Source organism: Amphiura filiformis, chromosome 3, assembly GCF_039555335.1.
Source record: "Amphiura filiformis chromosome 3, Afil_fr2py, whole genome shotgun sequence".
NCBI lineage: Eukaryota > Metazoa > Echinodermata > Ophiuroidea > Amphilepidida > Amphiuridae > Amphiura > Amphiura filiformis.
The window spans coordinates 68287933-68306316 of NC_092630.1; the positions used below are offsets into that span (position 1 = coordinate 68287933).

Consider the following 18384-nt stretch of genomic DNA (forward strand, 5'->3'; position numbering starts at 1 on the left):
CATTCAGTAACTTCAGCAGTGAAATTTACACTCTCAAGTGTGGAAAATTACGGCTATGACCCCGTTTACACAGAGCCTGAAGTTGGCTTTGAACTCAACTTCATTTGTGTGTAAACAGGGTTGTCGTAATTTGAACTCGACTTCAGAAGTCGGCTTCAAATGACGATCCGGAGCAACATTTGTTGAATTCGAAGTCGACTTCATACTCGACTTTTGCAGTGTAAACGAACACGTAATTAGAAGTCCACTTCGTTATGGTTATTTGAAGCATGTGTAAGTGATGGCATAAAAACCGAATTCATAATTTGTTTTGAAGTCGACTACCGTGTAAACACCCCATTAAGAAATAATTTATGCTAATCCTTAGTCGCAATCTGAATTCGATCTTGCAATTGAAGTCGACTTCTCTCTGTGTAAACGGGGTCTATGTCTTCCATAGGGGTGTATAGATTTCAACTGGAATACTCCAATGCATCTAATAAGGTGTTTCCATCAGTAAATGCAAACAGATTCTACTGATGATAATAACTCAATGTGCCTATCAGAGTGCCTCATTTCTACATTCAGTATTGGCAAAACTCTGCTCCAATTTTGCGATGGCAATTTTCATATTGCTATACATCCTTGACTCGGTTCAACAACCTACCACACCCTCCGTTGGGAAGTTGAAATGTTGCTTCTTAAAATGACCACAGTGTCTTCATTACACTGAGACAAACCAACTACAAAACAACTCCTTTTCAGGAGCAGCTTAATTTCCTGTATTTTTCACAAGAGGCATCAGTCCAAGGATTTTGTTCTTTGTAACACTACTTATTATGATCAAATTCACAAAAGTTTCACTCTGTCTGTAGGGTTTTTATTTTGTATAGGATATAATCAAGCCGAATAAGATGTCAATGTTCAAATTGACTTTTCAACATAATTAGTTTACGCATTGTATATGCTACATTACGCTGAAAATTGCATCAAAATTGCATCAATATTTTGCATCAATAGTTGCTGCATGCTGAGACATGAACAATTATAGAGTCCTTTAAACGACTGAAACCACAGTTGCATGCTTTTCTTGGCTATATTTCAAGATAAATTTTTACATCAGATTTATTTTGCTTGATCACATCACATAATGCAGGTGAAAGAAAGTTACTGCAAAAAATGTACTGATGCTGAATTACAACCGCTACTGGAGAACAACAGATTTGAATTCTGATAAATTGTAGTATTCAGAGCTACATGGAAATATTACTGCTCCTTGTCCATACTTCCTCATACTGCTATCATTTCAGCTTCAGTTGACATGTAACCCTGAGAACTACCTGCCGATTGGCCAAAATGAATATTGTGTCTAATTTTGAACCAATCAAGGAGGGTAATAATAAGATCAAATGCAAGTTTGACCATAAATAGCCTAGTCATAATTGGTAACTGAAATGAGGATTTCAGGTTATCAACCAATCAGACATGCTGTTAGATGACCAGTAGTGTCCAGGATGTTAAGACAAGACATTAACTTACCTGTCCCATTATTTTCCTTCCATTCATTGCCAGTAATGCTGTGGCTGCGTTGAATGGTCACCAAATTCTACAAAACAGTAAGGATCATTCCTCCATGCTGCAGAGAAAGAAAAAGATCAATATTTCACAAAGGTTAATATTGCAAGTGAAGACACGTTATCATATTACATAGTAATATACTAATGAGTGAGTTCCACATACAGTGTTTATAGTAACATACAGTACAAAGAAAATGTGTACTCAAATTGATAACATAATCAAAACTACCCAACATCCGCAGTGTCACAACAACACATGGTACAAGTTCAAAACTACTTTTTCAACATTTTCTCTGCAACTTCCTTCCTCGTGTAACATTCAATGTCATTAATGCGGTTTGACCTATGAAATCATGTTGTCAAAATGCTACATCAACACGAAACTCACATAAGTATACATTTTTCCGGTTATATTGTGCAATGTCAGTCGGTCACCCAGCCAACAGCTCAATAATAAAGTCAGTCCACCAATTCACCACAATACACAATATTGTTACAAATTATATTCAACACACAGCACTGGATGTTTTGTATGATATACTGTAGACGTTAGATAGTTTGACTTTGTCTCTAGACAAGTCAAGTGAGTAAGTAGTACATGTGACTGAATATAGAATCACTGCCTCTCATAATATCATCTGGCAAAGTGCTATGAATTACAGTATTCAGTGCCAGTGCTTGAGTCCATCTTTGCCACACATTGTCAAAGTCAATGACTGACTTGCATTTATACATCCCTCCATTCATGTGTCTTCTTTCTCTCTCCGTCTCTCAACACTGAAATAGGCCCCAACACTCATCCAAGATTTGTGCTGATGGGAATCTCACTATGAATTATCAAATCAATACTTCCCGCACACTAGATAATAGTGAATAAGAAACATATAGCGACATGTAGTAGTTTGTTGATCTAATAAATTTATTAACACATAGAACTAAACCAGTAATGTACTTTAAATATTGTGAAAAGATAATATATTGTATAACTTCTTCCTTTGATCTTTCACAATATTTATGTCATTCCTATATACACCCTGAAATCACCCCTTCCCCCCCCCCACCTAAAAAAAGAAATGCATCACAATGCTTAACATCTCTTCCAGGGCATCTCTTCATCTACAGTGAAAGTGCATGCCATATTAGTATTAAGCCTGCAATGACAAATAACATACGAAATCATAGCATATTTATGAAGATCAAACTTAATATAGATACATGTCAAAGTTTGTTGATATTCCTGGCTTGGAGAGTTAGAACCTATCCTTTGGCTATGATATTCATATTACACACATTTGTATGATCTCACATCCTTCCATTAAAGTAGTAGCATACATACATAACCAGTTATCTAAAGCTGATATCTAGTATGTGGACTTCAATATGGTACTTCAAAATCATGAACATATGCGACTGCTCAAATGTCTTGTTTGATTCTCAATGTATGAATTTATATCATAAGTTTTAAGCACAATGATGTTATTGGAAACTGAGTAATAAAAGCTTCATGTAATCTAATAGCTATGGTGTTCAACCCAACATTAAAAATATTTCTAAATCATTGTTTTTGTCTAAACAAACATTTCAATGACCCCTTTTCTTCCTCTCATATCTTGTCTGGTTATTCCTCTACTCAGTAGCACTACATGTACCTTAGACTTCCCAAACACTACATTTTCACTATTTACTATTGAAAGAAAATCAAAAGTGACCATTTTGGGGATTAAATTGACCACTTCAAAAACACCAGAAATTACATCTTAATTAAGATCAAGGTGATCGTTATGGATTCATCACTTGGTTAGCACCCTGATTTTAACCTACAAACATGATTGACTTGTAATTGCGCTATTAATTATGATGCTTTATGATTATTGTATACATTTTAAAATGAAAAGAACAACCTTAGCAAATGGGACTGTGTAGTCCCGATGTGTATCAGCAACTGGGACTGTGTAGTCCTGGTATGTATCAATCTGGTCTATAAGGTTTGTCATCTAGATATGGTCCAGGAGTATGGTTGCAAGTCAGAATCTCACATGTACTACTTTCGGGGGCCTGAAATACGTGGAACATAAACATGTAAGCCATTCTTCCTGTTCTTAAAAGTTCATAAAAACACATTGTTTTATCAACAATTAGGAAGCAACCCAAAAGTTCGCTGAAGTCCTATAAACGAAAGTCCTTTCGTTAGAAGGCCAACCCCCTCCCCCTCCCCTCCAGCGTAAGTGTCAAATATACAAAATTCCAACTTGTATTATATTCATAGGATACAAGGCCGTCGCTATGGTGGATGGGGTTGTACAGGGGGTGCTGGATTTTCAAATAAAAAAGAATCAATGCAGTACAGCTGCTAAAATTGAACTTACAAGTTGCAGGTTGCTAGTACTGCACTCTATATTTGAAATCATTTTGAAGCAACCACTGTAAAATGTGATGCAGTCGGAACTTGGATAAATTTTCAGTTTCTTATAGGGTAGTAAATAGCATAATTTGCAAAAGAGCTCTGCATTTTGCAGAAAACTCCATTGAAATTGAACAACCAGTTCTAAAGATATGAGCAATTGAAGAGTTTCCAAAACAGCAGGAAACAAAAGAAAATATAGCCTTTGTTTGGCTATATCTCAAATCAATATTTCCGAATTCCGACTGATTTTGCTTGATCGCATCACAGATGTCAATGTTGTACTTCAGAAAATACTAAAATTTTAAAATTATATATTAAATCCTTAAAAAAAGATCAACTTTGTTTTAACTACTTTTTTACTAACGCAATCAGACTTTTTGACCCCCTCCCTCCGTAACTAAAGGACTTTTGTTTATAGAACTTCATCAAACTTCTGGTTGTTCTCTTACAAAAGATGCTTTATTTTTCATCTTTAGAAGATAAACACAACATTACATGTAAATCAAGATGCCTATTGAAAGAAGTATTTTCATAATGCATTAAAATTTATATGGTGTGTCAAATATTGACACGCACTTTGCTTCCCAACATACTGAGCGGAAATATGAAATTTCTGCAATAAATATTTAAGAGCTTTTCATTATTTTTAGATTCAATGTTATTATTTTTATGTATTTTTCAATATGTTTGCCAAAGGAAGCTTAACTCCAAATAAATTTGCATATGAGTGTTGGGCAAAATGCATAAATCACACCAGGCCGACATTCTGTGCATAATAATTTGTGTCTGGTTGGACCAGCACAGAAATTACAAATTACTCTCACGGACAAACTCCCAGCCAGCAGACCTGTAGAAGCAAAGGGGTTACTAGTCTGAGAGTGTAACAGCAAAGATTTCAAATCTACACATTCAACAAGTGACTTTTCAGATGATTTACTACAAGGAGAAAAAATAATTCTGGAACAATATTTTGTGTATCTCGGATTTCTTATTTTGTGAAGATGTGTTCACTCACAATCAGAAAATATAATTTTTAAAGACATTAGGCTAATGAAATGATTAGTTTTCCATCACATTTTTTTCAGTGAAATTTCATTATTGTCAAAACTTTCATTTATATGGCTATTACCTATATTGTTGATGAAAGACCATTTCAAAACCGGTATTAATGCTTAGATCATCATTACCGACATTTTGCAACAGATTGAGAAAAGATCTGAATGATCAGCAGGGGATGTCAGACATTTTGAGAGTTTCAATTTTGATTATTTCCATCTCAATTTTCAGATAATTGACTTTTTTTATGAAAATAATGAAAGTTTTGGTCAAATTGAAGGTGATGCGGGCGGGTGATGAGAAACTAAGAATCAACTTTCATTAGCCTTATGTGAGGCTTTTTGCTATTTACATATTTTGATTTCAATGGACAAAGGAGATCTATACACAACCATGACAAATGTATAATTGATTTCAAATCAAATAGCACAGGACAATTTACATGTATTGCAGACAATCCAATGAGTTAACCCCCTTTCCCTGGACATGTTATGAAACAAGGGACATTAACGGGTCAAGCTAAAGAATAAATCCTCTATGAGATCTCAACTAAAATCACATGTGGCAATACACCTATATGTCTATCTTCGTGTTTGATTACCATGTAATCTATGTTACTGTATTTTTCAATCGCAAATGCATACAAGGTTTTAGCACACTGCAGTTACATAGACATGAACTCATTAATTACTCACAAAGCTGGTCAATGAACTCCACATCAAATTAGATGCTCATCAACTCAATTAAATCGGAAGTTCCCACTCATCAGGCAATATGCACATTTTACACAGATTTCTTCTCCTTTACTTTCATAACTATCGCAAATCTCAACAATTTCATTTAATATGTTTTTGAAAGGATCGTAATGATTTTCAATTTTGCAATCTTCCCTATTTATTGTGGAAATTTATGCAGACTGAAGTGCCAATATAGATCTTCTAATGTCACGGGAATGCAATAATTCACACAGTAAATGCCTATAGATACTTCACAATATTCATCGAGTCACAATAAAATCTCTTTTATTACAAAATAGTCAATATAACAGCCCGTCTTACTTACAAATTTGAATTTCAAATCAGACAAAGGAATATTTTTTCCAGTATCTACTGTTGACCTCTGAACTCTGTAACTGATGATAAATTGTTCCATAAATTAACTTGTAAACTGATTATAGAACATGTATAATAAATACATGCACACAACAAAGGACATTTTTGGAGGAAATACATGCACAATGCATTTGGCACAAAACTTACTACAAATGCTTATCTCGTACGATGACTTAATTATTAACAGCCTATGATGAGATTCCTCTCATATTTTTTAATACAAAAACAATTCATGAGGTGATGGTTTTATAGATTCGTATTTAAGTCACGTTACTTAATGACGGTAAGGCAACATCCTCATATTACAGCATGAACAAGGTCAAGTTTATAACAGAGCCATAATAGGCAGCAAATTATCACCATGAATGTGTGATTGTGTTCAACATTGGCACACAATAGTAGGAGCATGTAATGAAGTTTGTATACCATCAGTTCATCATGTTTTGTGTGATATCATATTATTTATTTCAATAGTTTTATTTTGACAACAGCATAGAGAATTATTTCATGAACATCATTTTATGACATCATTTCCATTGAAGTATGTTGACTATGCTTGTACTTTCTGAAAATTTGAGAAGTGCAGTTTGGTAATCTACTATGGTACTGGGTTTAATAAACCTTAAACTATAAAAAGGATGTAAGTGAAAATATAAATCTAATAATAATATCTAACATACATAAAATAATTTTTAACATACATGAAATAATTTTTGTTTGTTTTTAAATAAGGGTAAATTTCCTTAAAAGTGTACATCATTTTGTTCATTATTGATAGGGGACCGATCGCTATTTACGGCAGGGGGGGAATGGGCGTTTTGGAAAAAATATCGACAAAAATTTCGCGTTCCCCCTCGCGTCCGCTCAAAATTTTCGCGTTCCCCCTTGTTTTCCCAATTTTCTCCATTTAAAATTTAACAATCCACCCTCCTGGTTCAACTAAAGATTTCAGGTTCCCCCCTAAAGACCCCAAAAAAATTTTGTGTTCCCCCCTAAATTTTCCCATTCCCCCTCTGTCATAAATAACGATCGCTCCCTAAGTAAAGCATTCAAGACATGAGAATCTACTGGCTGGAAATGCTGCTTTCATCCTATCTTGAGATCTTACTGCAGTCTTTGTTATACTTCCCATAAGAAATTAACCTTTTCAGTTAATCCCAGAAAACCTTTTTGATGACGTGTCATCAATGTGCACATCTTTTCTGTTCAATTCAAACAGATTCAACATACACAGTAAAAAATATGCACATCAACATGTTTGGTTCAATTAAGCAGAAAAGATGCACACATCGATGGTGCATCAGGGATACAATCGCAAAGGCTTTTAGGCTTCCCTTTGTTTTAATTTCTCTTATTTTTCCTCTCTTCTCTTCATTTCTCTTCTCTTTTCTTTCTATTTCCTTCTTTATTCCTTTCCTTCATTGTTTCTTTGCAGTAATTACGGTGATGATCTTTTGCACAACTTGCCCTCCTTTGCATCGCGCTAAGCGTCACATATTGCACTTTTCATTTTCTTGCGCGACTCAGTTCATGCCTTCCTTTGTTTTCTGGCACACAACATGTTATCACTTCACACTTGACAAAGGTCTATGACCGAAAATTCATGTAATTTTTGCTATGCAATTAAATTATCACCATCATTTGAAATTCATGCCCTCTTTTGAATTCACTTTTGCTATTTTTCAAGAATTAAAAATTAAAAGTGTGTTTTGGGGTAAAAAAATCCCTGCATTTGTGCATTTTGTTTTGCCTCGTAAACACAATCTGAATTTGCTTCACGCACTGCAATCACTGGAGCCTTTCTTTATTGGGTATAGAAGACTGTATTTGGTTTCGCATTTTGACTGATAATGAAACTTGGGGGAAATAATGAATAATGATGAATTTACTGAAAATATGGGATGGCAAACTCAGAATCAGAACCATTAACCCTTGCATGTCCTTGCACCCCAAGCTGCGGATAACTTTTATGAAGCTTGGGTCAGCGGTTCTTCTCACCAAGTTTGGTAATTACAGGATGTAATTTAGAGTAGTAAATTACAAGAATTTTGCAGAATGACCCATAATAACCCCTATATGACCCTTGACCCACCTGAGTACAACTATTATAAAACTTGGCCCAGCGGTTCCTATTGTACTATGGCTCAACTTTGAACTAGTATGTTAGTTGCAAATGAGTTCCAACTAGCCATCACCACAAACAAGTGACCGGGTTGGTTAGTACAAAAACATGGATACAGAATGTTTACAGAAAAGGGGGTGAGAAAACAGCACGTTGCATATATCCAACATTGTATCAAAATATACTGTGGCAAAAAATTCTATGTAAAAGATGCATGATGCATGATTGTCATTAAACTTTAAACAGTCAATTACATTTTGATCACAAAATTTCAATCACGAATTATCCTCAGGAGGACATGATCTTCAGCAAAATGACAACAATATTACACACTATCAGACCTAATATTCTATCCAGTAAGACTCTAGTCAGAGGGGTACAAGATCGGCTGTCTGTGGACCTCTACTGTGTGTGCAGATCTAAATTCCAAGGTTAAACACAGGACTCTTTAGCTGCCATATATGATCCTCAGACTTAAATAGTGAGCGCGGGGCACAAGGCTGGCCCGAAAGGGCTGGACAACTCCTTCTCTGGATAATAATACTATTTAAAATAAAGCAACAGAGCTCGAAAGAAGTGTTACGGACTCTTATTGCGCTTATCTTCACTTCCATTACTGGTATACCTGGAACATTCATGCCTCCAGCTACCGCATATGGATGCCATAAAGACAGCAGTGAACTCATTCTTGCATGTCACATGTTTCAAATTGTTTGTCTGTTTGTCACAGCAAATCTGCTTCAAGCTACAACTTGAAACAACTTCTCAGTTTCTGAGTACCAAAAGACCCTTCCTTCCTTGACTTCAGATAAAGAGAGGGGAAGCAAACTGAGTTGAATAAATAAAGAATCCCAAGAAAGCAAACAAAATATGACAGAAGGTTAACAAAACATGAGATACTGAGATGCAGAGAACAACAACAGAAGGAACAACCATTTGTCATTTGCCTACCAAAGTGTCAACAAGTGATTTTGACCTAATTTTTTCACGGAAGCAGTATCGGATGTGTGTGAAAACTGAGAGTGAGAGCAATAATTTGTTTTTTCAAGAGTTGTTTTTAGTTACACAGGTGAATAGAATTGCTTCTTTTTTAGACTCATTTCTTATTATTTACCATGTTCTTTCATCTAAATGCATAGTAAACACTCTACAATGTACAGACCTTGTTATTTCATTGTGCTTCTGTGATGCATGTTGACATTTCCTTGAAAATGACTCTTTTAACAAAATACCATTATCATTCACGTCCTCTTCAGATACACGCTGTTGAGGATCAACCCCTTTGGCCCAATCCTGTTCTGTATCATTTTCAAATTTAGCATTAAATGCGCAGTCACACACTACTGCACGCTACAGTGCATCAAATAGCAATAAAACATTCCCTGTTTGTCAGTCCAACATTATTTACCAGAACACTTGCTCAACAAATTGACCTATTTTTGTGGTTAAAACAAACAGCTTGCTCTCATATTTTCACACACCACTGCAACTGATTTTAAATAGTTTTATTTCAAAAAACACATCTTTTAAGTGCAATTATAAAACAATTTATTGCATAAATTTTCCATATCAGTAGAAACACTGTGACGAAACTTAAGTCAATAGAACAAGTGTTTAAACTGTATGGACACCTGCCACTGACCGCATGCATATTACATGTATTACAGTGTCCTGACCATCTCAAGTAGATGAATAACCTGGCACTATATATGTGACAGAACAGGTAGGTATAAAAGGGGTAAGGACGTCTGTTGTCTATAGTTTGTTTAGATAGTTCTTTGGTAAATCTATTACAAATTTGATTCATATTTTGATGTGAAGATGCACTCCATGAAAACTAACACACCAACACAAAGCTGCCTCAGAGTAGCATACCAATCAGGACCTAAGTGTGTCTCCACATGGAGCGATTGTTTAATTAAACAAGCATGCAAACAAATAAGTTGTTGATGAATAAATTACTCCAAAGATTCCCAAGAAAGCTCAGAAACAAAGCATGATTTTCACTCAGATATTGAATCAATCAATTAATGATCAAACTAAAATGTTATTTTTCTAGAAAATGGTTTAGCAACCACCCCTGCAAAAATCTGTATTTTCAGACTCTTGTAGACCTTTTGCCTTATTGGACCCCAAGTAGGTTGATGTCCTGGACACTGAGGAGGCCACAGAAGGTTACAGCTGCATGAAGTATAAGGGGCATGGACACGAATTGCAATTAAATAATATCATCTGCTGCAAACCTTGTTTCTTTTTTCTTGATTATAACTAGCGCTAGATTCTGCCCATGTATTTATGTTTAACCAGTCAGATCAAACCTCAAGAACAGACGAATCTTGTGAGTTTTACATTACACAGTGTCAGCTGGTATCTCCAAAGCCTCTACTCAGCTTACTCAAGGTTCACATTAATATTTCACAGAGGTTGAACTCATCTTTTTCTTGTCTTTTTCCTTTTTATGTTTTCCTTCTTTAAATAAATCTAGTGAAATCAGTTACAGGTGTAGAAATGCCTTTTCTCCTGCACAAGTTAATTCAAGTCTCAGTGGTTCTCATAATTAGCCTGTTGCGTGTGTTATTCAAAATGCCCCTCATAATCTGTTGAATTACTAGGATATACAGAACGAAGATGTCTGTTAAGCAATTTGATACACTATTGTATCCTGCATCCAATATCTTGTTCTTGTCACACTGGAGGTAAAAAGATCAGATGATTGTCTAAAAAAAATCATCCTTCCTTCCTGAACATCTCCGCTGCTGATGTACTCATACACTAATATTTTTTAAAAGCTAAATGTATTACAAAAATTGTATCAAAAGTAGATCAAAATATGTCGGTAATTCTTATGGTTCACATTCTAAAATGGTCTCAGGTTCCATAGAGCTACTGTACATCACCATACACCAATGTTATGCTACCTGAGATGAATATAAATGAGGTTCCATCATTAATCAGTGTCAATGTATACAGTAAATTATACAATTTGTTCTGTATTCATCATCTCAAAAAACATGGCACGGTTCTCAGATTACGGGTATCCGATTTGGTTTCACAACCTGATAATATTAAAGTCTTGTCCTTTCCTGTGTTAGTACATCAAGGCAACATAGTTCAACAATCATTTATGACCCCTTTTTCTTATTATTAAGTGCCGAATCTGATTTTCTTGTTTTCTGACATTTACAATGAAATAAATTATGTAAGTGTTCTATGTCAGTATGATGGTCTTTGAATTATTAATGACTGGCTATTCTGTAGTGTTTACTGTTCTACAAAATTGGCAAAGAACATAACACCCTTTACATCCCTGAATAGTTATGCAAATTGTATACATTGTTTGAGAAAACATCACACAATTTAGAATAAATTAACATATAAGTTCATCCAGTTTGTTGGTTAAATAAACAATTTGATATTTTTGCTTGACAACATCAAATTAATTTTTACTCACTGCAGTATTTATTTCCTCCTCCACAGAGGACTTCATCAGATATGACTGATATTGATCATCTGATCCACTTTCCCAGGAAACCGGTTTCTGGTATTCCATGGTCTCTCCACCAGTCTTTAAAACAGATCTTATATGTTCAAGAAATATGCAATCTATTGTTACACAAACAGATGACAAAATCTAAGAAAAGCAAGAAATTTGTACTGCCCTTAAAAACTTTGGTTACCAAAAATGGGCTCCAGACAAAGTACAAGATCAAATGCAAAATAAAATTCAAAAATGCTGAAAAATTGAGTGCTAAGAAAAGTAGGAATACTGACGACAAGAGCAAAGGCATGGTGGTTATCACATAATGTTAGTGGCCTTTTCGCATGTATCCAAAGAAATTTTTAGGTAGGTATGGCTAAGAAGCCCCATTAAACACTCAGACAGATTTTAGTAAAGACACGCAAGAGGAGGAAAAAGCAGCAATTGCATACGAAATTGGATGCCAAAACTGTGATCTGACATGTCTGCAAAACTACATGCATGTTCTGAACCATAGTGATGGAACACAAAGCATAAGCTGAGGTCACTTAACAAAAAGTACACTTGCTCTAAATGCAAGGTATCAGAAAAAGAACCAAATAAGCAATTTTTGATCATATCACTTGTACCGTACCAACTATGTAATAAATTGGGATGAATCTTTGGGTGGTAGTACAACAGAAAGTTTAGAGAAGTAGAAGGGGGAGCAAGACCTTAAATAGAGAGGAGGGCACATACTTCCTAATGCACATACAATCGATCCACTTTTAAAGACTGGTAGAGAGACTTAGGAATACTGTAAACCAGTTTCCCAGGAAAGTGGATCATCATTATCAGTCATACCTGATGAAGTCCTCCAATTTGAAGGACGAAATATTATAGTGAGTAAAAATTCAACTTGGTTTTGTCAAGCAAAAATAACAAATCATTTAAATTAAAACAATTTTGTTATTTTGTATTTGGATAACAAAATGCACTGATGATTATAACAAATCCTCATTTTAAGTAATTGAATTTTACAACACATGTACTATAAGCAACATAACTTAACCTTTGGAAATCAACTCACAAGCATGATATTAATTGTAGAATTTCCCTTTCTCTTACTTGATGCAATAGGGTGTCATGTATAGTATTAATCAATTACTTATAATCATTGAGTGGGCAGGTTGATGTCCACAGTCTGTGTGTATCCAAATGAATGCAAATGACCACACTTACAATTTGATTTAATACAACACAAGGCACAACACAGTTTTTGTGGGCAAACCTGTACTTTCCAGTCTTTGCTGATTTAAACCAGCAAAAACTGGCAAAAACTAGACAAAACTAGAAGACACTCATGTGTACCCAGTAAAACATTAAAAAGTAACACAGCTAATTAACAATATTAAATAAAGAATCATTCAACATATTTTTTGTCTCATCAAGTCCTTAAAATAAAAATATGTTGAATATGTTGAATTCACCACTTGTAACAACATGACACATTTTAATATTCTCTTAGTCTTAACCACTTTTAAAGTGTTTCATTTACAAATTAGTACAATTAAGTTTAAAGCACTTCTTTTGTATGCCTGAAACATATCAAATATTCATCCCTGATAAATGATGAATCTCTCATTCCTCCTGCAATTAAGAAAATTAATACAGATCTTCACAAACTAAATTTTGAGGATTTGGGCATGGATATATGAATCAAACCAACCTGACCATGAAAAGTGCAAATTGCAATATACACGGTTAGGCCAAGTAAAGTAAATAACATTTATCGTCTGGACTTTCTCAAAATTTGTTAATTTGTTATGAATTCGCTGTTCATTTCTGTGTAAAATTGCAATTGCAAATAAATACTGTACCAATATTGCTATCTGAGCCCATAATAGTACACACTACATGAACAAAATGCATAAGGCAGTGATCATTTCTAATGTTAACCATGCATACCAACATAGCTGCCTTATGCATATGGTATGGCCATTGACCAACAATTTCAACATCATGGAGGTCCCACTAAAAACTTTAATTTTAAATTTGACATGGGGTAATATATTAATCAATGGCATATTTTGAGACAGGGACAAGAAATTTACTTGACATGAGAGGGATCTGATGCACATTAAGTCATACTTTGAAGGGGTAGTAGATTTTGTATACTTTGATCATATAATTTCTGCAAAGAAAATGATAGAGAACCGGAGCTTCAGTGGTTCCGTTAGTCAATGAAAACATTTTGAAATTCCATGCTGCAGAGGTAATAACACCAAGTGCATTAAAAATTATGAGCCCGAACTGGCAGTGTATGGTTACATGTACATTTCCGATCCTCTATTTGATTAATTCATTTAAGGTACGTGACTCTTTAACCACAGTAACCATTTTGACAGCTTTTTGACACATTCTTAGAAAAGTAAAGATCATAATTTTTTATATAATAAAATAGGGATGGTAGTCCTAGATAGGTCATCTGAAGATATGGGTAGTGAACACCATGCATAGTAAATATTCCTGTGAAACTGGGTTTTTTTTTCATTTTTGTCAAACACTTTTTGCTCTTTTTCAGCCAATTTTATAAGTTGACCTTTGACCTCAGTATGTGACCTTGAACACCACCGTTACATGTAAGTTCCCATAATGCAGCTTTGGCTCAAGTTTGGTTGCAATTGCATTTGATTTGATTTTGTATTTTCAGCCTTATTTACAAGTTGACCTCAAATGACCTTTGACCTCAGTGTAAATAGCCATGGGGTTGTTTCACCATAGGACCATTAATAATAAATTGATATTATCATCATTATTTTAAATATATTAAATTTGCAGGTGACGTCCAGGTGTCCTTTTGCCATGGGTTATTTGCATGCATAACTTCTATTTTCTGCTATGACGCAATACTAGTTGCATAGTTATATGGCTTCATCAATATTTTGAATTGTTACCTTAGAAGTATGAGTACTATATTACAAAGATTTGTGCATGTATTGGGTAGTATGTACCAAACACACACTAAAATTAAATGTTACCAAGAGAACAGCAAAGCAATCCAGAGGTTCACAATCCCCAACCCTGAGAGTGACTTGCAAATATGACGGAGTCACTGTTCAGACTGCAGTGCTCATTCAACACACTACCAACTACAAGATGATCACTCTTTTCTAATTTGCTTACAAATTCTCTCAAATTAAAAAAAAAAAGATGACCAATTCATCCGCACCTTTCCTAATTTTACACACATTAGAATGTGATTAGATGATCTTGACCATAGTGATTGTGAATTAATAATAGAATTAAGAGCTAGCTTATCGACTTCCCTAAAGTATGAATATTGGTTGTGAATTATGCATGATGAGTTTCATCACCCTAGTTATGAAATGCCACAGGTTAAAAATGGCACTTTGAATGGATCTGATGTACATATCATGACAGGTTGGCCAATCCTATGCAAGCTGATGACGCCAGTGTCACTGGGTGTCTGTTGTAAGATCAAAATTGATTAACAAGGAGGAAAACATGACTTGGGGATGCCATTATATCTTGCCTAGCCTTAAGTCCATTTATGACCCAGGGTTTTTGATTAAAATTTGTTAAGGGTACAAGAGATGTATCACAGCTATTTGTCCAAGTTGTGACATTGCTGAGTCTTGCACGAAATATCAAACATTTATGGGAATTCACCCAGGTAGAAGGCTACTGGGTATCACCTCTTAAAATTATTTGTCTGTTCTTTTAATGCTAAAATATCATCAAACTCGAAAATTTTTTAAACAATTTTTTTAAAATAGCCAGAATTGTTTTTATGGCCCAAATCGAAATTTTTTGGATAAATCCAGAAAAGTTAAATCTCTGAAGACTTAAATCAGGAAGTCACTTGTGGAGCAACTTGATTTTGATATATTGTTGTCTTTACTACTCAAGAACTGTAAGACCTACATGTAATGTATGGAAATATAAATGTGATTATTATCTTCCTTGACTCATTTCTAAAATAAATGTATTAATATTAAGAAGCATGCTGCAGTTTCTTAGTTATTTCTAAAACTGTAAAAATATGGTTTGTGCCATCCCACTCCCTTCAAGCACCCATGGCCCTTAATTTTTAAGTCATTTTGTTTTTCCCATTGCTTAAATGCATTCAACCTCCAAACCACTGTGTGGCACCAATTGGTGAAATTAACTGACCTGAATTACCAGGAACATATCTTTAAAGTTTTATGATTATTTCCTGGTTAAAATGGCAACCATTGCACAAAGAAGGTTCATGCTGTGGTCAAAATAGCTACATAATGTACAGATCCTTGCCACATTTGGAAATGAACATTTTGTAGGATGTTTTTTACTTCTTGGTACTATAAATAACTACAGGAGATATTTTTAGCATCCATTTTGACAATTTTTCAGGTAAAAAAAAAGAAAATAGTCATTGCAAAAAATGTAAACAAAATGACAAAGAGGCTCTTAATTTTTCTAATGTATATAAAAATACAGTTCATGTAATGTAAGGCTGAATATTGTTTCTGGGCATTAGTTACAGTGTCAGGTGTTGTCCATTTACACTAAAATCAACAATCAGCTGTGTACAATGTCCAATTTATGCAGAGACTAACTCTAAACAGGCATCTCCTACCATAGGGAAACAATGAGACTGCATCACAGTCTCTGGTGCTGTTTCCACATAGCCACCTACTACAGCCCCAGGGAGGATAGGAAATAATTACAAGCACCTGTCTCCCATATAGGAGACTAACAGTTAAATGAGTAAATATATGAAGAGTTATACACCTGGAGTTTCCTTAGTGATGGGTTATCAATCATACTATAATCTGTGACTATAAAATGAAGTATAAACAAAATTATGTGATGAGATAGCCATCTTTCTCTGACTGGGCTATTTTTTGTTTTCATTCAAGCATTATTTTGAAACTAAATACCAGAGTTGATGATTTTTTTTTTTTTTTAATAAAAAAATCTGATTTTATTTTATTAAAATCAGATTTTTAGATTTTTTTCAAGAACTGCTATACCTAGAGACTGACCGATCAGATCAGTAGCTTCCAAATCGGACCGATTATTAGCTTATCGGTAGTGATCTGCATCGGCCGACTTTTCCTTCATCCACCAATGTAATGCACCGATCACCCAGTATCATGAAAGTAATTGTTGAAGCTTAACAAGTTTTCATTTATTGATATATTTCTTCGAATTAGACTAGTTATAATCAAGCGAAATTTAGCAAAAGAACAAGCTTTGTAGGCGATAAACTTATATTCATACCGTGATTCAGGCACGCAGCTGAGATAATCAGGTAATTCCCCGCATGCACATGTACATACGCCGTACGGCCAACAGATGAACATGTACATTATTGTAGTTCGTACTTCCGGGTCAAACATGTGCGTGTCAGTTTGGAGAGAGCTACGGGCCGTGTGCAAAACTCATGTACTGACTTGAACGAAAACACAATATTAAAATGGGGTGATCAAATGATTCGACAGACACGGACATTAGGGGGAAAAGGTAAATTGAACTGAGAATAATCATGGTCAAATTAAGTATTTTAAATGAATACGGGAGTGTGTTTTTGGTGCTCAGAGCAAGTACCCTTTCAACATACTGGTGAAATTTACTCGGCGATGGCAGCCATTGTTTACATTTGGGGGATTTATTGGTAATCGGTGATCGAATTGGCAGATGAAAGAGGGAATTGATCGGTCAATCGGCCGATTCAGATAAGGATCTGATCGGTCAGACACTAGCTATACCCCATAATGAATTCAATGTCATGTTATGGTTTTTACACAGAATTAATTTGAAAATTCACATTTTTGCATACATGTTTACCAATTTGATCAAAATTGCCTTTGAAGAGTAAAAAATAACAATAAAAGAAACAGCCTGATAAGAGTGAACGAGTACAGACTTCGAGTCTAAATTAAATTGGTTCTATCGTATGTAAAATGAAATAGATAGTACAAACAACAATTATAATAGCATTCTGTATTAAAAATCATAGACAGTAGAAAGCTACTGTCTATGCTGTAATAGACCATTCGTACCTCCATAACAAACTCTAACTTGCCTCATTATAACTCACCTATTTACTCTCTCTATCCCTAGGGAAAATGTTCATGTTAATGACTTGGTAATATGTGAACTCCTATGTTTTATAGGCTGAATACAGTTAGCTGATATGACCAGCAATCTGATTCATAACAGACTATATGCCACACTGCATTACACTTCTCTCTCTGTAAGTAACAATCTTAGCATTACACAGAGGACATTAAACCATGACATGCATCTGAGAGTTGAAATGAACATACAAGTATACACTTATAAATCTTTCAAGACATAACTGTGAGCTTAATTGGTTTACGATTCCTCCTTCTTCCATGTTATTGGATCATGGGGATTCATTTGCTCACCTAATTCAATTCTATCTGATTGCAATATGTTAACATAGGAAATGTGTGCAATTCTGTTTTGCACAGTTTGTTTGCGGATTTTCTTTCTTTGTTGTTTCGTACAACAACATAACTGACAAAAAACACATATATTTTGTTTGTTATGCAATGATAGTTACGTTATTAATTATCACAATTTGTAATTTTGTATGATAGTGATAGCCCATTAATTATTGATTATGAATGTATGTAAACAAC

The 18384-nt window shown here is 34.6% G+C and overlaps 1 protein-coding gene across 1 annotated transcript in view; it reads right to left on the bottom strand.

The window, feature by feature from the left end:
- LOC140149023 (nucleolysin TIAR-like) overlaps window positions 1–18384 on the bottom strand; it is a 349403-nt gene that overhangs the window by 316324 nt on the left and 14695 nt on the right. The window contains 2 exon segments of the mRNA XM_072171166.1: window positions 1519–1571; window positions 1574–1608. Coding sequence (XP_072027267.1) covers window positions 1519–1571; window positions 1574–1608 — 88 coding nt within the window.